The 23,471-nt window shown below is 44.1% G+C and overlaps 1 protein-coding gene across 25 annotated transcripts in view; it reads right to left on the bottom strand.

The window, feature by feature from the left end:
• The window catches only part of Cacna1c (calcium voltage-gated channel subunit alpha1 C), a 707,547-nt gene that overhangs the window by 167,307 nt on the left and 516,769 nt on the right, over positions 1-23,471 (bottom strand). For 18 of the 25 annotated variants that reach the window (XM_076853999.1, XM_076854000.1, XM_076853984.1 and 15 more), the window contains exons 2-4: positions 20,856-21,052; positions 9,577-9,680; positions 1,514-1,686 (exon numbers count right to left, since the gene is read on the bottom strand). In XM_076853999.1, the coding sequence (XP_076710114.1) occupies positions 1,514-1,686; positions 9,577-9,680; positions 20,856-21,052 (474 nt within the window). Of the gene's footprint in view, positions 1-1,513; positions 1,687-9,576; positions 9,681-9,986; positions 10,091-20,855; positions 21,053-23,471 lie in introns of all 25 variants that reach the window. The other 7 variants (XM_076853983.1, XM_076853987.1, XM_076853986.1 and 4 more) reach the window with 2 other exon arrangements.

Genomic DNA, 23,471 nt, shown 5'->3' with positions numbered 1-23,471 from the left:
CTGTCAGGCATTTTTCCAGAAAGACCCTCAGTGGCATCGTTGCTCATTGTTATAATCCATCAAAGGCCCCATCTTCCAACTTGCAAACTACTTAGTCGAGCATGAAGGCTTCCTTAAGTTATTAAATTACGTTGTTACCAGTCCCTTGTTATTTATGTGTTTTAATTTTGTATTTGTACCTTGAGCAGAGTTATCAGAAAGGGAGTAGTTGACAGATTTATTAAATCAATCTTTGAAATGAGGGAGCAGAAATTCTGTTCTGTTAACATCCCTGGCAATCCTCTTTCTCTTCCTTTTCCTTCTGCTGGCTCTCTTTGTCTCTCTCCTGGCTAAAGAAAAATTTCTGGCTTCCTACCCTTACTTGCATGGGTCCATCAAATATCCTGGTTACCTTTTTAATCTGCTTGGTTCCTTGACTATTCTAAATGCCCTGTGTTTAGGAACTGTTTGGGTTACTGTAGAGTACAGAAATGTACCTGTTTAAACATGTAAAACAAAAGAAACTGCACACATAAAGAGTAGGAATGTTAGTTAGAGTCACTGAGTTCAAGGTCAAAGGAGGTACATAGAACCCTTAGAGCTAACCCAGTGGTTCTCCGATTTACTGCCCATCACAATCACCTGGAGGAGGTGTTAACCAGCATATAGCTACTGGGCTTCTACCCTGCAATTTCCCAGTTAGTGGGTTTGGGAAGGGGCTCAAGAGTTTGCATTTCTAACAAGTTCCTAAGTGCTGCTGCTGCTGCTGCTTGGTTCAGGGACCACACTTTGAGAACCACTGGGCTACTTTGATAAGGGGCTGAATTTCCATGATTCATCATCTTGAATCTACTTGCAAGTTAATACATCTATCACTTTCATTTCTATCCTAGCTGTAGCCTATTCAACAACCTGCCATGTGAAACCCCGAAGGAAGGGATTTGGCTCCATTTCTGTAATCTAATTGTATTCTGTCACATTCCTCTGGGATTCCTCCAATCTTCCCATTTAGCACTTCCCCAGCTCCTTGAATCTAACCTACTTAAAAGAAACTTTTGACTCCTTTTCCTATGAGAAAGCTCAATGGTGCTTGGAAGTCTATGGCAAGTTTGGAGAGAATACTATGCAGGTATAAAGCTTACCAGGTAGCTGCTTGGGGGAAATTGTTCTTTTTGAACAAACCAAGAGCAGGAAGCCTGCTCCCCTGCCTAAAGAGATGGAGTCAGGAGGAGGTTAAAAAAAAAAAAAAAGACTTTTTAAAGAGAATTGAGAATTGCCTTAGCAAACCCTAACTGTTTTATCAGATCAAAGATTCTAAAAGGAATATGAGGTTTTATAGACCGATGGCAATTATTTCCCATCTGTGACTAATTCCTATGAGCAGCAAATGATTGCAATCAATGAGACAAATGTTGCTCCAGGAAGACCAAGTAGGGGCTGTAAAGAAAGGTTTGTAGTAAACATATTTTGGTTGACCTGCTGCTGTCTCCTCTCTCTCCTACAACTTAGCCCAAAGACAAAGATGGTTGCTCACTGTTTCGGGGCTTCTCCTCATCCATGCCTTCGTCCTCGTTCTCAGGGTCGATGTCTTCTGCCTGAGTGATCCAGTCCAGGTAGCCTTTGAGATCTTCTTCCAGCTGCTGTTTCTCTCTTAGCTTCTGGAAGTCTCCCCGAGCCTTGGCCTTCTCCCTCTCTTTGGAAAACTCTCTGGTGAAAGAAGGAGGGTGGGCAGGGCGGAGAGCACAGAGAAGGATCAGGCATGGAAGGAGAGGTGGCGTCGCTCTTATAACCCTGCCCGCATGCCCCTGCTTTCCACCGACAGCCTTCTCTAGTCAGCCCAGGTTGTCTTCATAGATAGAAGAGACACTGACATGCCTGAGTCTAAAGGAATGAGTGAAGTCCATTTCCCTACAACATGATCACAGACTTTGCCTTTTTATAACAATTGGTCTCCAAAGACCTGAAAACCCCTCCAAAACAGTAACTAAAAACTCTCCAATTATTATGGAATATGCATTTTCAGTATTCATCAACCCAGTATTATGTGGCAAATTAAAAAATATATATATCTGAGAATGCTCTTTAGGGGATTCAAGGTACTTGAACCAGTGAGGTGCCAGAGCCCACTCACCCACACTGGGTCCTGAGAGCCAATTGTGTATGTTTCTTCCCATCTCTGGCTTCAGTGATGTTTTTTTGGTAGCTTGAGAATCACCCATGTTGGGAATATTTACACCATGGAATTTGGCAGATGCTAAAGACCAGGGCTTTCTCCCCAGAGAACCAACTGTTAACTATTTACCAGTACTCTACTGACATGGATCACAGATATAATTGCCTCCATCTCTGTTCTCACTGCTAGAGTTTACCCTGCCACTGTTAGCATGCCTGGAAGGATTTCTAATTTAGGGAAGGTTCGTTTCCCCTGTGGAGCCAATATGGATTCCAGACACAAGAAAATGTCCTGGGGGCTGCCCTTTTGGTTAAACAAAAACAAAAAATGGAAATAAAAAATACACAAAATCCAGTTGATAATCAAAGTTAAATGATACATTCAGTTTAATAGTGTGTAGCAATTAGAATTAGATTGAGAATTGCTAAAAAAAGGTCTATTTGGAAAAGTTCTCACACATTGGATTTTTTTTTTTTTTTTTTTACATGATCTGGTCCTTGTTTTCTCCTTACTTTCTGAGCAAAGATGGGTCTGGCAGCAGAAAGCAATAACCAACTGGGCTAGTTCTCAAATCTCAAAGCAAATTGGTGCCTTTCCTTTCAAAATTGGTAAATGGAGGATTTTATTTTATATTAATAAGTTGTTTTTGGGAAATAGGGCCCTTGGTGGAGAGAGTGTGTGTGTGTGTGTGTGTGTGTGTGTGTGTGTGTGTTTGCACGTGTGCGTGTGCGTGCATGCCCTGTCTTGGTTGATCTTTGGGAGGCAGGACACTTTCTTCCTTCTTTCATCAGCAAAGATCTGATTCACGGCAAGAGGCTGCTGAAACCAGTGCAATGGAGTTTCTTGCACACGTCACTCTACAGGAAAGGCACCTTGGAAGGAAGGACGGCACCAACAACCTTAGAGGGACAAAAGACTTAGCTCCTAATTTGTCATGTAGGAGCTATTCTATCACCATTAACTTTCCAGTGTTTGAATTTGCCTTGGAGAGCACAGATTTTAGTTCTCCCTATTTTTATGGTAAAATGGAGTAGGGGCTGGGAGGGGTCTGGGGAAGTTTTTAATTGGGAGATTGTGGGGTCTCTCAAACTAATGAGCTTTGGTCAACTGCTGCCTCAATGATGCTCTGGTTTGGATTGAAAATTCTTCTTAAATTTGATTGAATCCAATTCTAATTGAATTGCACTTGCTATTTCTTGGGCTTCCTGCCAATTAAAGGGTACCTTCATTTCCTTCCCAGGGAATTCATGCCAGGGACAAGGGACCAGATCTACAGCTCATAATAAAGATGGGGGCTTTGCCTTGCTTTGCTCCTGTCCTGCTTTTGCCATTGAGGGTGGGCAACAGCTCCTTCCTCCACACCTCTCTGAGCCTCTCGTAGCCTTGGTCTTGCTCTCTGGAGAGAGAAACTTCAGAACGTATTTTCCTTCCTGTGTAGATGAACTACAAAAATCTGTACTTCAAGGTTGCCTCTCCCTGTTTCCATTCTCTGCTCCTTTTCCCTGGAGTGGGTTTGAGGTCTTAAGGGACTGAATTGTTAAGGGCTCACTTGAGCTATTTTGGATGATTTTGCAGAGGTTTCCAGGTTTGGTTGCCAAACATCTATTATCCTTCTTTTGGAGTTAGGAGAATAGGACCTGGATCCAACTGGAGTAAGGATAAATGACCCAGTTTTACAGCATTTGCCCCATGGAGTGAAAGCTCATCATTTAGACCTCAAACTTCTGGGGAACTAAAATAAACATCTGCAGGGAGAAGAGAAAAGCAAGATCTGTGTGGTTCTTACTGATCTGAAGACATTTTCTTATAGAAGAAGGATGCATTTGGGGGCTGGAGGTAGCTGGATGGGGCCTGGAGAAATGGAACAGAATGAGGCTCCTGTTGGATCCCACGGAGTGTGGGCATAGCCAGGCTTTGGCAGGGTGGAAGGTGAGCCAGGTTTCCCTCGCCAGGCCCCTGTGGTAAGGAACGTGCTGGGTGGCAGTGCCTGGCTCTCTTTATCTCTTTGCCTGGATGCCAGCCATGTGCCTGCTCTGGGGACTGAGCTAATGAAGACATGAAGCCCCAGCCTGACGGGCTGCACTGGGTCCAGGGACCGGAGCCGACGAGACAATCAGTCACCGCTGTGGGATTTGTCATAAGGCAGGAGTGCATTTCTTGCCAGAAATGGCCAATATGAAAAATGAGGGGTGGAGTGGAGGGCCAGGGTGCTGGTGCTCAGTCAGGTAAAGCATGTGGCAGAAAATAACTGTGGAAAATCCAATCAATACCGACCACTGGGGCTCTAGGCCCACTGATAATCAATACAGTTGATCATCATTATTTGTGGGTCTCATATTTACGAATTCTCCTATTCAGTAAATTTATTTGTAAACCCTCAAATCAATACTCAGGGCACGTTCATGGTCATTTACGAACATGCCCAGAACGAAAACTTCATATGTTCACAGCTGAGGCCAAACAAGGTACGCTCTGCTTTTTTTCTTGATCCATTTCTCGTAATGTAAATGAATGTTCTTTTTATAGTCTATTTAGTGCCATGGATTTTGTCTTTTTTGTCTCATTTTTGTGCTTTTTGTTGGTGGTTTTGCTGTTTAGAATGGCCCAAGCATAGTTATGAAGAGCTGTCTAGTGTTCCTAAGTGCAAGAAGGCTGTGATGTGCCTTATGGAGAAATATGTGTGTTAGGTAAGCTTCATTCAGGCATGAGTTGAAGGGTTGTTGGCTGGGAGTTCAATGTTAATGAATCAATGATTGATACTAAATAAGGTATCTTTACACAGAAACACACATGGACAAGGGTGGGTATATACTGAGTGGTGGACAAAATGCTGTGACCAGAGGCTCACAGAACTCTTACCCTGTATTTCCCCGAAGATTGACGGTTCAGTATTCACTAATTAGTGTTCATGGCTACATCACAGAACACAACTACTGCAAATAATGAGAATTGAATGTATGTGTGCCCTGCTCTTCTGTCCCCATCTCAGGGCATGTGTGTCTGGCCTTTAATTGTTTTCTTCTTGGCCTGGATATTTTGTATTGACTGGTACCATGGTCCAGTTATACTTCCAGTTTGTAAAATGCCTACCCCTCAGGTCCTCTGCTTTTCTGGGCAAGAGATGTGTCCATTTCAAGTGGGTAAAAAGATGGGATGATTACGCATGTAAGAGATCCTGGGCCTTTTGCAAACTAAAAGTACGTATCTGAAAGCCTGTTCGCCATCACTTAAAGTGAAAGATAACTGATTCCAGTGTGCAGACTTGCATCTGGTTATAGCTTCAAGTGCAGTTTCAAGAATCTCATTGTCACTGTTGTCATCTTAATTCTAACAAGCTAGATATTGAGATTTTTGGAGGGGAAAGTAATTATAATCCAATTTATCATCTATACCACTGCCAGTTTTATGATTTGCATTGGGTTTATGTGAAGGTCAGTAGATAATAACATGAAAGAAGCATTTTGAAAAATATTCCAAGAGATGCATATTCTTCAGACTTGACTCTATCTAGCCTCATCATAAATAAAGTGTTCTGGAGAGAATGTTCCAGATAAAGAATATCTAACCCTCAATGATAAAAATATTTAAATTTCTTCCTTTCTAATGGAAACTTTAAGAATGTCATTCTCTCTCTTCATGAGCAGAACATACCGAGCACAATTTAATCTTTCTTGGCTGGATGAAGGACATAATTTTTCAGGATGATTACTGTGCTGGGCTGTAAAATAGTATCTTCCTTAATTGGAAGATGTAGGGTTCCATACCCTCTGTCCCCAGTCCAGAAGACTGCAGTACTATTGAGTTGGGATCCTGCTCTGTCAAGTCCCATTTGCAGGGATGCAGCCCCCATGCTTAGCACCCCTGCCTTCTAGGTGGTCTCTGTAGCTTCTTCCTGGGACTATTTCTGCTCCCCTGGTTGTGTCCAGGACCCAGACTGTAGATTGATTCTACTGCCTGCCTTTCTGTTTGCCCTTCTAACCATGGCTTCTGCTCTTCACCTTCCCGTGACCTGAATGTAGTTTACAAGCATTGGGCTCATGGGTCAAATGGGCTTGGGAAAGATATACCACAGGTTAGAGATAGAGGCTATGAATACACATTGCTTGGGCTCATTCCTGGATCCTCTATTTTTTTACCTATTGAGTTTCCTCTTTGAAACCTCACTCTTCTTCTTTGTAGAATGGAAATATGAATAGCACCTAACTCATAGAGTTGCTGGGAGCAATAAGTGAGCTAATGCACCAGAAGCACCAAATGTAGAGCCTGATGCAGAATGGTGGCAACTGCCCATGCTGTCCTAGTGAATGTCGCATGGCTCTGAGACTTTTTTCAGTGCTTATGAAGGGTTTGGTTTATAATCAGAATTTTATAAGTGATGAATAAGTTGGTGTTTTGCCACAATATTGTGGTGACTATTATATCATCCTGGGTAATCAAAATGCTTGACTCCAGACATCACTACTTTGTGGTCAGCCAACAGAAGCCTGCTTCTAGTTTTTGTCACTGCGTGGGCTGGGGGAGTCCACTGGAGTGGCCTTAGGAGAGGCCTCCCTGAACCAGAAAGGGGAGGTGTTCTCCCTCAGACATCTCTCTGCCTGGGCAAAGAGCCAATCTGTGATTCTAGAGCTGCCAGGAGCAGACTGCAGCTCTGGGAGTGGCCAGGTGGCAGGTGCTGGGAAAAGACCAATGTATGAACTCAAAGACTCACAGTTTCCGAAGTCAAAGAGCTTTCATGTTCTTGTTCTCTGTGAGTATCACTAAGCACCAGGTTTCAGGTGAGATGTTTTTACACACCTTTTCTCACTCGGACTGAGGGAGAACAGACATGGCTTCAGAATGACCTTTTCCCTGTCATCAGCAGCTGCTGTCATTTGATTTCCCTGATTTGACAACATGTGGAAAATCATTCCTGTGGGAGGGGACAGATAGTCTCCTGCAGGAGGGGCTCATTCTCCACTTCAGATGCCTGGAGGAAATTTACCTGCTGGGTTTGGTTCCTAATCTCCAAGAGAAGAAAGGGGAACTACATTCTCTTAAAGGGTTAGAGCTTTGGCCTGCATTATGGTCCAGAGTCCCTCAATGAACATGTAGCGATTCACCAGTGAAGATGGCAGTCAGGCCTTGCCTGAGTGCTGGTCCCATCCTGCCATTTACCAGTGAAGGGACATTGTCCAAGCCACTTAACATCTCTGGGCTCACATTCTCACCTTTAAAAGTAAAGGTTAAAAGTTTTTGGAACTGTGATGATTCTGTTCAGTAATTCCAGTTATGACAGGTACCAGGTAGACAATATTCATCACTGTGACACCACCGATACTGAGTACTTACTATACAGCGGTCACTCTGCTGCATCTTACACGAAGGATTTCATGCTAACATCATGACTGATTATGAACTGGTTGTTATCATCTTCATTTTTTTTTCATATGGGAAAACTGAGGTATAAAAAAGTGAAGTTGCCCAACATTATGCATTCATTAGGTGCAGAGCTGGGTACCCAAATTTCTGTCCTGAATGGGTATAATGAGGGTTTTCCCTAAACATTCACGTATAAATCCAGGGCATTTTCTTGTGTTGGAACAAAAAAAAAATTTTAAAAATACAAATAAAAACCTTTTTACGCTCCAGGCAACTAACTAATCAGGGGATTCTATTATTCTACTCATCACTTTTATTTTTCTGTTTTGTGTGTGCTTGTGTGTGCTCTGTGTGTGTGGTGATGGGGATGGAACCCAGGGCCTCACACATGCTAGGCAAGTGCTCTACCACTGAGCTGCGCTCCTGCCCTGCTCATTGTTTCTCACCCTGTTGGAAAACACTTGTTTCCCATGTGGCCTGCCCTTAGCAAAAAGTACAGTGCCATCAAGGGCCCTGACAGGCCATCTGCATGGAAATGGGTGGGGTGAGATCCTTTCCTTCACCTAGTTCCCAAGAATGAACCCCACGACCCTGCATCATATTCAACTGCTCTAGGTGGGAACAGCTCTGCCCTACTTCTGTTCTGAGAATGGACAGAACCTCTCCCCTCAAGCCTGAACTCTCACCAGCCCCCGTTGTTCATGTCCCTGTACCTCCAGGGAAGACTACCAAAGCAGCTGGCTTGTTCAAGCAGAGCAGGAATAGATTAATCCCACCCCCCAAGGAGCAAAGGCAGCAGAGTAGGTTGCCCATGAGTGGTCACCAGGAGCATTTAGGTGGTAGGCCTTGGCATGGCTGGTGCAGACTAGTGAAGAAGAAAGTGAGCTGAAGAAACATCCCGAGCCTCCCAGTGAAAACATGTCTGTCCTCAGGGCCACGGGACGCCCCCCAAACCATGTACTGCCTCTGTCACTTTTACTTTTCTTTTTTTTTTTTTTTCCCAGAGGGGGTTACTGAAGATTAAACCCAGGAGTGCTTGACCACTAAGCTACATCCCCAGCCCTTTTTATTTTTTATTTTGAGACAGAGTCTCACTAAGTTGTCCAGACTGGCCTCAAACTTGTGATCCTCCTGCCTCAGCCTCCTGAGTTGCTGGGGCTATAGGCATGTGCGACAACACTCAACCTGTCACTTTTAGCTTTATATGAGCAAGGGCTGAGATCAGGTAGATTTTATATTGTAGCCAACTAGGTAAATTTAAAGGAAAGTAAATTCCATCTCCTCTACTGTCAAATAACCTATGACTTTAACTAATTAAGTGTCCTTTCCATTCAGAAAGGGAAACATCAGTAATGAATTGAACAGTCTATGAATTAAAACTGAAGATAATTAGATTTTTGGTCTGTGTTTGTTTACCATGTGTATGTGTGTGTGTGTGTGTGTGTGTGTGTGTGTTTATATGGATATGTGTGTGTATATATGGATCAAATAAAACTTGCAGGCTAGGCAAGTGCTCTACCATTGAGCTACACTGTCAGCCCTACTTATATTTTAAACCAAACTATTATTACCTGGTCTGTTCACCACTGAGTAAAAGTGATCTGAAATTCCCAATATTAGCCTGCAAATAGTAACTGGCCCAAGAGATAAGGCGAGTACTTATCTGCAAGACTGCTATGTATGCTGAAAGCACTTGCTGTATGAATCCTCCCCCAAATTCCTGCTGCAAGCCCTTTCTACTCAAGGTCTCCTCATGCTGCTCTGGAGGCTGAGGTTACTGATATACAAGGAGAAGCATCCTGCCTGTCTTAACAGGAAGGGGATTTGATGAGGAGAGAGGCAGGACTAGGCATCTCTTCTCCATCATCTATCACTCAAACCAATGGACTCCTTCTTATGCATTTGACCCTTTACCCAGCCAGGCCAAGGACATTCACTTCAAGGCTCCCAAGGTAACCCCTTATCCCAAGTTCATCAGAGCCAGAAAAGGAAAGAGCCAAGAACAGCGGAAAGAATGAATAAAAATAAATGGAAAAATCAAGACCTTTTTCCTTGGTCCTGCTTACCCGCTAAGAACACCGAGAACCAAGTTAAGTACAAAAAATGACCCTATGATGATTAGTGTAACAAAATAGATCCAGGGCCAGTCCCTTCCTACGGCATCATTGACCTGGAAGAATGGAATGATAGTTAGTGAGGCACACATAGCAACCGAGCATGGCCAAGTGTCAGCCACCAGCTCCCCAGACGCTGACCCGAGCAGCGCAGGGACCCGAGGATCCTCTAGGTGCAACTCAGAGGCCAAACAGCCTGCCTGGCCAACGGATCAGAATTTGTGGTTGAATGGAGACTTTTTTTTTCTGGTTTTCCTGGGCCTGTTAAGGTCCTATTCCTGAGGATCCTGGCAATGGTCATAGTGGAACCTGGGACCTTGCTCGGCTGCATTGTAAAGAGGACATATAAATGGTCAGCTTACCCGCTCAACACACCGAGAACCAGATTTAGAACGAAAAAGGATCCAAAGATGACCAGACTGACAAAATACACCCAGGGTAACTCATAGCCCATAGCGTCCTGCATCTGGAAAGATGAAGGAAAGTTAGGAAAAAGAAAGCAGAACTGAGTTAAAGCAAAGAGGCAGGTAGAAAGGTGTGTGAACATATCTGGAGGAGACAATGGGGCCGAACTTGTGGATCAGGATCCATCATTACCCTTGGCTTCATCTCTATTCAGAATACTTGCCCGTGACCCTGATCTGAACTGTGAAGGGACTTTGCCGGCTCTCTCTCTTAAGAGGAATCTTGCCTTCCTCTCTCTGTGGTTTTATTTTCTGGAAAAGAAAAATTTCTCCAATGTTTTCTATTCACTCGCCTAACAAGGTAGGTCACCTCAAAACATAATTTCTAAGCTGTGGGATAGATTTAGCTCAGTTGGGTTTATGTGGCCATCAAATCTTCTGTTGTACCTTGAGGCATCCTGACCTTGGAGTGTGAAGCACGTCAGCTTTTACTGACAAAGCCAGAGAACTGAAGCCTTCCAGGATGTGTGAGGAAAGAGATCTTCCTAAAGGCTTGCCACCTGGACCCTGGGCTATGCCCAGAATCTAAAGCTGAACCTCAGTGCTCCATAAGCTGTACAGGCCACGGGCCAGGAAAGGCAGCCATTTTGGTGTAAGCATTCAGAGAAGGGTCCCTGTGCCTGTCACCACAGCCGAGATAGAGGTGGATATAGCCAGGGGTATGCCAGAGCTAACTCCTATGGCTGTGGAGAATTCCGTGTGTATCTCTTCCCAGCTCTGTGTTCAGTGACTTCACCTTGGCAGCTTGACAATGACCGTGGTGGAAGTATTTACTCCACAGAAATGGACAGCTGCCTCCACTTCCTGTCCCTTGAAGCTGGAGGGTGGACATGAAGAGAGATCACAGAGCAATGTTTTTATCAAAGAAGAAATTCATTTTGATTGTTCCTCAAATCTACTTGTTCTGATGCTTTATGAGTGTACTAAACAGGTCTAATCCTACTGTCCTAAACATGAACCCAACGTTTCTATGTGAAATTAGTTTATAAACCCCAAATTCTTAAGATCCAAGCTTCCTGAATGACTTCCGTCAGTGGAAGTCATCTTAAAGCATGATCCTAAATAACAGCAGCATCCTGCATCATGGGGACCTTGTTTGGGCCCCAAAACCCATGTTTTTACAAGCCCCCAGGTAATTCTGATGCATGCTAATGAAGTTTGAGACCACTGACCTACCATTCTCTCCATAGTTCCCAATCTCATCTATAACAGCATAATAGAAATTGTGATTTTCCCCATTTCTCCATTATGTTGTACAGCAGCAGCATTGCTCAAAGTGTGGTCCCAAGACCACCAGCACCAGGATCATCTGGGAAAACTGACAAAGCAGGTTCCTGGTCCTGTTCCCAGTCCCAAGAGCTCAGTATGGCTCATAAATCTACACTGTAATCAGCCCAAGTGGTTCTAAGGTATGCTTAAGTTTGGTAACCAATGCTGCTATTTCCACTCCACATGCCTTAGTGAGTGGTGGGATATTAAGGCTCTCATTCCTCAGGGCTTCTTAGACTCTCAAAACCTATCCAGGAACTGAAGTATGCTGGTAAATATTATGTTCTCCGTGTGCTGTGAATAAAGAAGATTGAGAAGTATTGAGAGATCTACCTAGTCTCATAGGTTTGAAGTATTACATCCCAATATGTTCTTTATGAATCCATTAATACTTCTTATTTTTTTTTGCATGGAGAAATTCACCAAATATAGTCACAGCTATAATGCAAAAATTGTATCTGTGGATCATTGGTTTGAACTGAATTAACGAGGAAGAGAAGAGTTCCCAACCTATGTCCACATAACCATGTCACAATTAAATTCAATTTAATCAATTTATTGAGCATTCCCATTCCCACCTACCCTGCTCTGTTGTTTCCATAGGACTTATCACTTTACAACTGTGCAATTTATTTATTTATGACAGTTATTATTTGTTGTCTTCCATGCTAGATTGTAAACTCCACAAGCTTTGTGCACTGGTGAATCCCATGTGCTGGAACAGTGCCTTGCATATGGTAGATACTCAGTAAATGTTTGTTGAGTGAATACATGAATTTAAGATGTGCTAGGTGGTGTGCTGTAAATAGGAAGCCTTCTTAGCAGGGAAACTTAAGTAAAAAGCAATTACAAAGACAGGGGTGGTAAATGCCAATTGTAGGAGGAAGTAGGGAAGACTGGCTGGATGAGGCTGAGCTGGCGAGAGCCAGACCAGGCAGGGCTGTGTGAACTTCGTACTGTGGAGTCACTAAAGGCAAGTGGAGTGAAGGAGCAGGAAGGAAGCCCGGAGTCCATGTGATCCTCTGACGGGAATGGGGGTTTCCTAGGAACTTGGCCATTGTTAAAAATAGAGCGTGCAGCTGTAAAGCCTTCCTGGCTGTGGGATGGAGGATTTTCTCAGTGGCTGCACTACTAAAATATCCAGCAAAACAGCAGCTGTTGGGAGAAGCAGGGCAGAAGGTCTTTGGTGGGGCTGTGTGTGTGTGTGTGTGTGTGTGTGTGTGTGTGTGTAGGGGGACTCTGTCCCATCACAGGGAGCCTGGGAGCCTTCCTTTGGCCAGAAGGCATGTCTGAACCAAGAATGCAAAGGAAACCAGACCTGAGCAGAAGAAAAACAACATCACACAACACAAGCTGAGGCAGGATGGGTGAAGTGAGACTAGGGAGAAAAAGGTGTGGGAGCTCCGAGGCACCGCCACAGTGGTCTTGCAATACTGGAGTATGCACGTCTCTCTACTATGGCACCGTGAGCAGACCCTTTGCCTACTCTCAGTAGCAGTCACATTCAAATCCATGTTTGTTCACCAAGTCACTGAGCGACTACAACGTGTAAGGTGTGTGTTCTACTAAAGATTTGAAGATGGCCCGAGATGGGATCCTAGGCATCTGCCAAAGAAGGACTTCTCAAGTCAGGAGTGTCCTTGTGGCTTTTCCTTTCTCAGGCTGTTCTATCCTGCTAATAAAGGTCAAAGCAGTTCTTACCTTTTCTCTAAATTAGTGCTTCTTTATTTTGGGGGAAAGTAGGAGGTCAGGAAACACTGATGAAAACTATGACTGTCACCAAAAAATGTGCCCATCCATGCAGCATTCTGCACATAGTCTCAAGAGGCACTGAGCCCCTGAGGCCCATGCCTGCGCCCCATGTTACTGACCTGCTCTAATGATCAATGGGCTTATTTCATCCAAACTCCAAAGGAAAGCTTTCTCTTCGTGTGAGCCACGGAGTCCCTGGTGGCAGAGGTCTGTTTTGAACAGGTTCCCTTTGCCTATCCCTGGATCACACGCCCCCTGTCCCCCACCTGCTGGCCCAGGACAGGCGGGAGCAGCCAGTCCCAGGAGGAGATCGTGTGCTCACCACAGTTCACCCTCCCAGAGCTGCCTCCAGAGCCTGGGCAGATGGTGAGTGGGAGGGAGGACTGGTTGGCAATCCCCCAGCCTCCCCAGAATGAAATCTCTCTTCACTGGTGCCTCATACCCCCCTAAACTTGGTGAACATTTTCCTTCACCAAAAAACAGCCCCCAGGCCACACCAACCCACAAGGCTTGGAGATTGTCTTGGGCCCTGGATTACTATGGGCATCCTTTCCTATGTGTCACACACAAGTCTGCAGTGTCATTATGGACCTCCAGTAGATGGAACTCTGGACCTGAAGTTTGTCATCCCACAGACGGCCAGGGCTATAAGGAGGAAACCCATGCTCTCCACCTTCCCTGGAGTCCTACGTGCCTTCTTTGGCTGTGGGCTAGTTACTTTAGAGGTTTAAGGTGGGCACTAGCAGGTGAGGGCTGAGAGGGGGACAGTAGAGAGATGAAGGAGCTTCCAAGGTGGTCCTAAGAACCCCCCACTCCCTGGATGAGCAACACTTGGCCGCCCAGAAGGCGTTTCTCTGGTGCTCCAGTGTGAGGGGGAGACTGCCCCCTTTTTTCTTTCTCCTCCTTATTCTGGGCCACCTACTTTTGGGGGGCAGGCTGGGTAGAGAGCACACAATGCTGGGTGGCTCTGAAGTAGGGCGAAGCCTGGAGTGATGAGACTCATGTCTTAAATCAGCTGTAATGTACTATTAAGAAGGGGGAGAATAAAGAAAGTCATGTTTTAAAAAATGACCCAGATTGCTGACACCCTTATTTAGAAGTGAAAACAGATAGGTCTTCTCAAACCGTTAAGCTGGATGTTTCTTAGGTCTATAACAAAGGAGCCGTGTGATTTCCCCAAGGAGGCACCACAGGGAGGCATCTTGATGTCCACCATCTGCAGTTCGGGGCCCCAGGTCCAAGAACTTAAAGGATGACCCCTGCTTTTGCTAAAACACACGGCCCTGCTATTCTCAGTCTGTGGACAGAATAAAGGGAATGCTGAATGAAAAATACCAAAAACCCTTCTGAAACCAGTACCTAGTTCCTTGTAGGAGTCCACAACCTTAAATCTTTTAATCTATCATTTATTTTCCCCCCCAAAAATAAAAATACGAGGAATAGCACCTCCCTGGCTTGTTCCCTTGGGACCTTTCCTGATCCCAGCTGATCTCTGTGGGTCTCCAGGTCATTTGTTCCTTCTCCTATAATATTCTTGGCACAGGCACCATAGATCCAAAAAGACTAAATCGTTGCAGCAAGTGCCAAGAGCGGCCATTTTCTGTCAAAAGGCAGGAGGTACAAGCCCATACAGGTCACAGTGCTTTCCATGGAGTGTCATTAGAGGACACGATCTGCTGACAGTGAAGGCCAGTCAGCCCAGGGCAATGCTCCGTATGTCGGTGACTCTTCATGACCCATGTCACTGGAATGTGAGTGTCTACCCAGTGGGTCACTGAGTGAGCAGTAAGGGGGAAAACAGGTTTCATCTGCTCCCTTCTACCCCTGTACCTTTTTATTGTTGTTCAGAAAATTCCTGTCTCTGAGCACAAGTAGAAGCCTCATTTATGTGGGCTTCTTAAGAAAACAACAGACTTCTAACACCAAGGCAAGCCAACAAATCAAATTCCTCTGTGTATTTAAAAAAAAAAATCCCTGAAATCAGATGGGCTCGTGCAGTGATGCTGTGAGGGAGGTCAGGAGCCAGGGAGCATGGCGGCCTTGGTCTGAACACAGCTGGCTCACAGCTTACAGCAGGCCGAGGGGCCCAGGCTGATACCTCCAACTGCACCTCAGCAGCCTGCAGACGTCATGGGTGAGAACACTTTGGGGTGGCCCAGCCGTTTCTTGGGTCTGACGAGAACCTAAAGCACAGGTTACTTTGGTGTCCCAGACTGTGAAGGCTTCCTTTTCCTAACCATAGGCACCTGCTCTCGTTCCTCATACAGCCTCGGGATCAGTAGAATCCCACTCCCCCCAGAGCATTCCGTGTCCCTGCACAGCTCTCTGCACTTCATATCACTAAGCCTCACTCCTTCACATGTTCTGTACCGCTTCAGTTAGATCCCAAACTCCTGGAAGGCAGGCCGTATTCTTCTGCATACCACACTTTGCCTTATGCTCACTCAGCCCTGGGAATATAGTAAATGCTCAATAATTGTTGCTAAATTGAATTATTGAATATTAAAGCTTACTCATCTAAAACCAATGAAATGAGTGAAATAAACTCAATAAATGAATGAATGAATGAATTAAAAAATAAAAGAGGTGCTAATTCTCTTTCTTCATGTGTTTATGAATCATTAATTTATTGTTGAGCTGGTAGATTCTCTGTTTAAATCAGCACAGGTACTAAATGGGTGATATTCTGAGATTAAAAGTTGAAGACTACAGAGTCTCTTCTTCCATTCCCATGAGGAGCCCAGGAGCTGAGGATTTTCTCTCAGTAATTCCCGTAGAATGGCTATTGGTTCATCAGCAGAATTCAGCTCTGCCCCTTAAGCTTTTGTGATATCTTTAGACTCATGTTCTATATTCTACAGTGAAAGATGGTGGACTTTTTAAAGCAAGGTGGAGTGAAAAAAATAGGATCAAACACCCAAATTCAACCTGCTTGGATGAAAAAGACTTTTGTCATAATAAAGGGAATTAGTGGCTGTGTGTGTGTGTGTGTGTGTGTGTGTGTGTGTGTGAACTTCGTAGGAGTATGTTCTCTGCATGTCTAGACATGTACAGGGGACGGCAAAATGAAGTGTGGAATTGACAACTGACTGGGAAAACAGGTTTCATCAGGTTCCCTTCTACCCCTGTTCCTTTTTATCTTTGTCCACTGAAAATTCCTGTCTCTGAGCATGTAGAAGTCTCATTTACGTGGGAGAAGAAAACTTGACTTATAAAAAATCAAATCATTAAGAGTTTGTTTCTCAAGGTTTCTGGCTGGCCGAATCAAAATGAACCCCAATCTGGGACTATTAAAGACATTAGTTTGTGATTCTAAAAAAAGCTTTCCTTTCTATGGCTTCTCAATAAGAATTCTTTCTAAACTTATTTTAAAGCTCAACTTTTCATTTTTAAAAGATTAGTGGAAGAACTGATTATGGAGAAGTCACTGAGGAAACAATGGGTGGTGTCAGGAAGAGGGTGACCCACAGGGCAGAAAGGGGTATGAGTCTAGGAAAGCAGAGACCAAAGGTGTCTACAGGGCTGCACAATATTCTTGGGGTCCCTAGATCAGAAGGTGGGTGAGCGGAAGCCTAGGAATCCTCTTGATGAATATTCAGGTATCTAGATTCCTGCAGAGTGGAGACATGCACCTCGTGTGACGCCTGCTCTCACGGCTGCCTCCCTTTTCCCTGAGTTTCACATGCCACCTTCACTGGGAGTTGCAAACTCCAGGTTGGTGACCATTGTTTTCTATTTCCAGGAGCATAGTGATGTATCAAGTGCTGGGCACAAAGATATTTGATTGATTGATGTTTATGCTACTTGGTTATGATCTGGCTACAATTTGACTGATGCTAATTATCAGACCATATTTGAGAATCCTACAGAGAGTCTGGCAGATCAGTTTGACTCAGTAGCCTCTTATATCTTTTGGAAAGCACATGCCTAAACCATATAAGACAAACAGTCTTGAATTATATGCAGATAGATAGGGATGTTTAGTTTTAAAAAAAAACACCTGAAAGTAGAAATGGAAACCAATGGTAATCTTATACTATTATTACATTTTCTCTCTTGAAGCTTCATTTCTCCTTCAGAAGAAAGGTGGTGTTTTTAATCTGATCACATCCCCTCCTCCTCCTACCCAGGTCCTAGTTTTTGAGAGACTTGGACATTCTGAGAGTAAATGGAGGGGTCTTGGCTTAAGAGGTTGTTTCCCAAGAAAACTCCACCCCAATCTAAGTTTTGGTTTAGTTTCTAAATCCTATGCCCTGTCCTTTCCCTGTCATCTGTAGACAAAGAATAGGACACTAGGTAAAAGAAATGTTGTAAGCCAATTGTTCAGCTTGTCAGGTCTCAACCCAATGGCCAACGGCTTTCATAGACGAGGCGATGTTTAAGTGTTATGTGACCAACTTTGATGGTATTTTTGGTCCACCAACTCTTCAAAATCATGAGAATACAATACAATAATTAGTGTTAGTGGAAAAGAGCTACAGATTCAGTATCATCCACAATAGGAGGCAGGTGTCTGTCATGTGTTACTGGAGATGTTCAAGGTCCCCTCTGTAAGAGCTACAAATGGTGACTCAATCAATTGCTGCTGCTGCTGCTTCTCTTCCTTCTTCTTCCTCCTTAGGGCAGAAATGAGGTTGAACCCAGGGCCTCACGCACACTAGAAAAGCACTCAACCACTTGTGTCCCCAGCCCTTTTGACTTTCTATTTTCAGACAAAATCTTACTAAGTTGCCCAGGCTGGTCTTGAACTTGTGATCCTCTTGTCTCTGCATTCCCAGTAGCTGGGATTACAGGTGTGCACCACTGCACCTGGCTTAATTACTTCTTTAATGCTTTAATGACTTTTTCTTTTCCCCAGAAATATCTATCTGGCTGTTGGTTAGTTTAGAATGAACCCACTACCAGGGTTCCCATTTACTGCTGTACTTGAAATCTTGAGTACTCCTTTCCAGGTTCTCTGGACTTGAACATTATTTATAAGGGAAGACTATTTCCCCATTCTCCATGAAAACTATATGTCCCTAGACTGGTTCAAATCCAGTGGCTTCAAAGCAGCCACATGTACGTTTAATAAGTGAGATTTCTAGGAGTTTCAACTCCAGCTCGGGCATCCGAATGGCCTGGAGAGTTTTTTTTTTTTTTCCAGAATGCAGATACTGGGGTCCTAACTTAGGAACTTCCAATTCAATGGCTTGGAGGTAGTTCTGGTATTTGTATATTAAGAAAGCTCTATATTTGATGTTAAAATATACTGAGATTGAGAGATTGCAAGTTAAAGATATGGCATAGAGGCAAGGAGAAGGAATGCAGAAGAGAAAGAAAGGTTGGGGGGAGAAGAAATAGCCACAGAAAGGTCAAAGCAATTAGAGAAGTTGTCTGACAGCAGGAGCATTGGGCTGGGAGGTGCCTCCATCATGAATAATCAAGTAGTGACTATGCTTCAGCTTCAGGGGTGTGTGTGTTTGTATACAGATACACACACATAATATGGCCACTTTGTAAAGGTGCTGGAAAAATCAGAGCGAGGCATGTCCCATGAGCCCGGGGATCATTCTTTCACCTCGAACACTTTTTCCATTCCCAGCCTGAGCTCTATCACACACACCCCAGGGAGAAAGCACAACACAGCTGCCGAAAATTGGTAGTTGCGGTTGTGTGCTTCTTCCTATTCCCCTCTCTGGCTGTCACTGTGACAGTATTTCTTTGGGTCACATCTGGTTGGTGGGGTATCAATGACTTGTGATGGGGGAGAGGGAAGATCACGAAAATACATCAGGGCCATCAGCCAAGTAAATTATACCTATTCCCCCCACCCAGCACCCACCCACCCCCTGCCACCCTGTCCTCAATTTGGTGCCATGAGAGGCTTTTCCATAGCAACTGAAGGCATGGGTTTGAAGCTCATGGGAGGAGGCGCCAAAGCCCACACAGTCGTATAGTCCACGGCCCATATGTGGAAATTCCCTATATGCAGGAGGATCTTTCATCCCTGGGTTGCCCGAGGGACTCACCCAGGGTAGAAGGACCAGTTAGAGCCACTTGGGAATTTGATCTGCTTTGCTAAGTATAATAAATTTGCCTAAGTGTAATAAGTTCAAATTCTTCTCTTTTTCTTCTGAATTGTACAAACCCAAGTTCTCATTGAACATCAGCCTGAAAAATATTTTCTGGGTTTAATTTTAGTTTGAGGTAGAGGCAATACCACCATTGTCTTCTGTTCAAAGTATCACAAAACAACCACTTTGCCATGGTACATTCTCCTTCTGTGCACCATTGTTCAGTTTAGAATTTAGTCTGTTTTTTAGACAACTGGATCATATTTATGACTGAATCTTCACTACCTAGGAGCATCGTTGGCATGTAAGGACACTCAATAAATGTTTGCTGGGAACAAGGGACTCAGGCAAGTTTCCAGTAGTCATTGACAGAGAGGTACAAATTTCATAGCAACACTGGGCTTTGGCATGTTGACTATAATGTAAAAACTCAGGAAGAGAGGTTTTGAATCAATAGGACATGGTGCTTATAAAAAAAAACTTTAGAAGATATGATACTGTGCATCACATCTCTGTACTGTTATACAACTCTTCCTTCTGATTCTGTACGAAGTCAACACCTCTCTTGGCATTATTTCCTTTCTATCTGGCAGCTCTGCTGATGGGGAAGGCATTTGCTTCCCTCTCACTCTTCCCTGCTTTAGTTTGTAGACACTGTTCCCTACGCAGCCTCTTAGATTGTTTTCACGATGGCCAAATAGATTTGACTATTTGCGAAACTCTGGGAGAGATGATATTTTCAAGACTGGCAACCGCTTTATTCGCCCAAAATTCTGGAGAACAACACTGGATCCTGGCAAGTCATTTCTCATGCTGAAGTAGGAGACACTACAAAGAATATATTTTCTGGAGGTTTTACAAATAATGGACTTGACTCTGCCAGAATGGAGACAGCTCAAATACAGTGTATGTATTTGCCGATTGGATAGACTATATACAAATCTGGCACTTCAAGGGCTTGAACGTTGGCAAAGTAGTGACAGCTGCTGGATAATAAGAGGAGCATATTTAAAGTAAAAGAAAATATATTATGGATTGGTTGGCACTCAAGAAGTGGGATTTCTAAATATGCAGCATACAACCAGTAGAGTGCTCTGTTAACTGTGAAAACAGTGACAGTTTATTTTTCTAATGAATTATCCTAACATGTTAAGGTAAGACTAATGAGAAATAATGCTACTAATGATAAATAATGCCATAATGCTACCCAATTCAGTAGAAATGGCTTCTTTATAGGATTTCTTTTTTGGAAGATCAGGACCGATTTTTCTCTTTAGCCCTAAGAATTTGTCATTGTGCCCTGTTGCTCTCTTTTAGAGAAGGAGGGGGAAAAAGAATAATAGAAGAAGGGAATCCACAATGGTTAGAGGAATTAGACAGAATCTCTGTACCAGGCATGGCCAGCTCATTCACAGAGCATCCACTGCACATCAGTGTTCTGCAGTATAGCCAGATAAACTAAAGATGGTGTTTCTCCAAGGCTGATGGACAGGGAGAGGAGACTGTTTAGATTGGCATTTCATGCTTCGTTTCTCAGGTAAGACCTGGAAGAACTCAAGGATACTCATCAACCATTCCCTCAAGATGTGTGCATGACCCTAGTATCACAGGGAGGAGAGAAAGGGAGATGTGGAGGTCAGGCCCACACCTCTGTACTCCCTGCCCTGAGTGCCCGCTTCCAGGTACGTACCCAATACAGCACGTCCGTCCAGCCCTCCATGGTAATGCACTGGAACACTGTCAACATGGCGAAGGCGAAATTGTCGAAGTTGGTGATGCCGTGCTTGGGACCATCCCACCCGGGCTTGCACACAGTGCCGTTCTGACACTGCCGCCCATGGCCTGTCTCCAAAGCACAGGGGGAAGGATCCTCTTCTGCTGGAACATCTCCAAGGTCAGGGGAAAAGAGTGAAGGGAGGGAAAGAAGTGGGCAGAGAAAGAAGCAAAGGCATTAGAGAGAAAAGTGAAAGGACAAGGTTGAGGGGATAACCGCTGGATCATGCAGAACCAGTCTGAATGAGCCCCCTGCCTCATATATGAATCAAACATAAAGATCTAGGTATTCATTTGAGTCTGCCACCAACTTAGAAGGTCAGTGCTTTCAACTAACTGTTGGAAAAACGGTATTTTAACCTTGGCAATTGATTTCAAGGATAGTAGGACTATTGCCCATTCTGTTGTAATGACTTGGCACCATAGTCAAGTGGCAGACTAAAAGGTAATGATGATGCAACCATTTGAAGTGGAAATTGTTCTGAAAAATGACAGAACGTCTCTCTCCTTCCCTCTCTCCCTTCCTTCCTTCCAAGTCAAGGCTAGAAGGTTCCTTCACATGGTGAGTTAACGGATCCCAGCCAGTAATGCTTTGTGATCACACTAGTCCATTTCATATGACACGGTGCATCACCAGGATTCAAGTTACTTCAGCGGGAAGCCTGCTGAGGACGGACGAAGCGTGGGCTGATGGTAGCGGGGAGGCACCCACTGCTGACTGTGTCTTGTGCAGTCAGGTGGGACATTGCAGTGCTGTCCTTTGCTCTCCAGCATTAACACCTTTCAGAAGAGGTGAATCATTTCCTGACCCCTAATAAAGACAGAGTGGTGGTGGGTGACAGGATGAAGATTTCCTAGGAGGCTGGGGATGTGGCTCAAGCAGTAGCGTGCTCGCCTGGTATGCATGCGGCCCGGGTTCGATCCTCAGCACCACATACAAACAAAGATGTTGTTTCCACCGAGAACTAAAAAATAAATATTAAAAAGAAATTCTCTCTAAAAAAAAAAAGACTTCCTAGGTGTGGGCAGGACTTTTCCAGGACAAAATATGACATGTCATCTGTGGAGAAAGACAGTGCTGGGAAGAGCTCCTAGCAAATTCATGAGTTAAGATGCAATTTATAATTTCAGTGTGCAAATCACTGGTAACTTTAAGACTTGATGGGTCTAAATTACAGTAAAATACTAAGGTAGCCTTGACCCCTGTGAAAGGTGAGAGTGGGAAATTCCCAGCAGTTTGTGAAACCGAGGCTCTTGTACCTGTGGAAAGTGATGACAATGGCAAAGAGAAGTGACCTCAGTTCTTACAAAGAATTCACAGCAGTGAAAATACAACCACAGAGAGAAAATTTGCTTGTAGTTCTTCATTTAGAGACAAGAGGTCACCCAGGATCTTTTCTTTTTTTGTAAGGATCAAAACAATGGCAAGTGTGATTAATTTGCCTGTGGGACACAGGCTCTGCTTGGAAGATGATTGGTTGGCTCGATATTTCTGTTTGTGGCTTCTAATTTGAAACTGTTCATTTTCAAGAGGAAGTCAGAAATAGTAATCCTTCCGGGATAATTCTTAGGAGAATGAAGTTGAGTGTGATGGTTGAAAATATATGTCTGGTGTCTCCCTGGTGGCTGTCCTGGGTGCTCGGTTTCCTCTTCCTCCTCCCAGTCCTCACCTCTTCTACGCCACGCATACACCACACAGAGCTTTACTGAAGTATAATTTACATGCCTTGGAATTCATCAATGTAAATGTACATCACAATTATTTTTAGTGCATCTTCATGATTTTGCAACCAACACCACAATCCATTTTAACAGCTCCATCACCCCTCCCCAGTGCGCTGTCACAGTCAGGCCTTGCCTGACTCCAGCCTCTAACAACCCCATCTGCTTTCTGTTTCCAAAGCTTTGTGTCTTCTCGAAATTTCACATAAATAAAACCATACATTATGTGGCTTTTTGTGCTCCTCTTTTTCGCTCAGCATCATATTTTTGGGTTCATCCTTGTCGTTGCCTGGTTCAGTGTAGTATGTTCCTCTTTATTGCTGAGCAGTGTGTTTTACTGTACATTGATCCATTCACCGGTTGGCGGACATTTGGATTCATTTGGCGGACATTTGGATTCATTCCAGTTTGGGCCATTCTGAGTAATGCTGCTTCCTGGCTTATTTGTGGCCTGGTGCCCAAACTTGCATGTGGGTTCTTTGTTCAATGACCAAGGTGATGGGTCTGCAATAAGGATCTCTGAGCTGTTTGAGATGGGCATCCACACCATTCCCTTATTCCAGGGTCTGGCTCCCAGGAGGGCTCCAAATATTAAAGGAGCTGAACTGAACTCCCCTTTAGCTACCATTTTTTTTGTATGAATTTTGATACTGTGAAATCTTTATAGAGATTGGGGCAGGAGAGAAACTAAAAAGTGAACCCCAAACCTAAATAATACATTAAAAATAGCAGAGCACCTAAAAAATTCAGAGTTGAGAGACTGGAAGACCAAGAACCAAACATATCATAAATTCTGTTTGGTTCTCACTCA

This window comes from Callospermophilus lateralis, chromosome 4, assembly GCF_048772815.1.
Source record: "Callospermophilus lateralis isolate mCalLat2 chromosome 4, mCalLat2.hap1, whole genome shotgun sequence".
Classification (NCBI taxonomy): domain Eukaryota; kingdom Metazoa; phylum Chordata; class Mammalia; order Rodentia; family Sciuridae; genus Callospermophilus; species Callospermophilus lateralis.
This window is presented reverse-complemented; position numbering and strand designations above follow the sequence as displayed.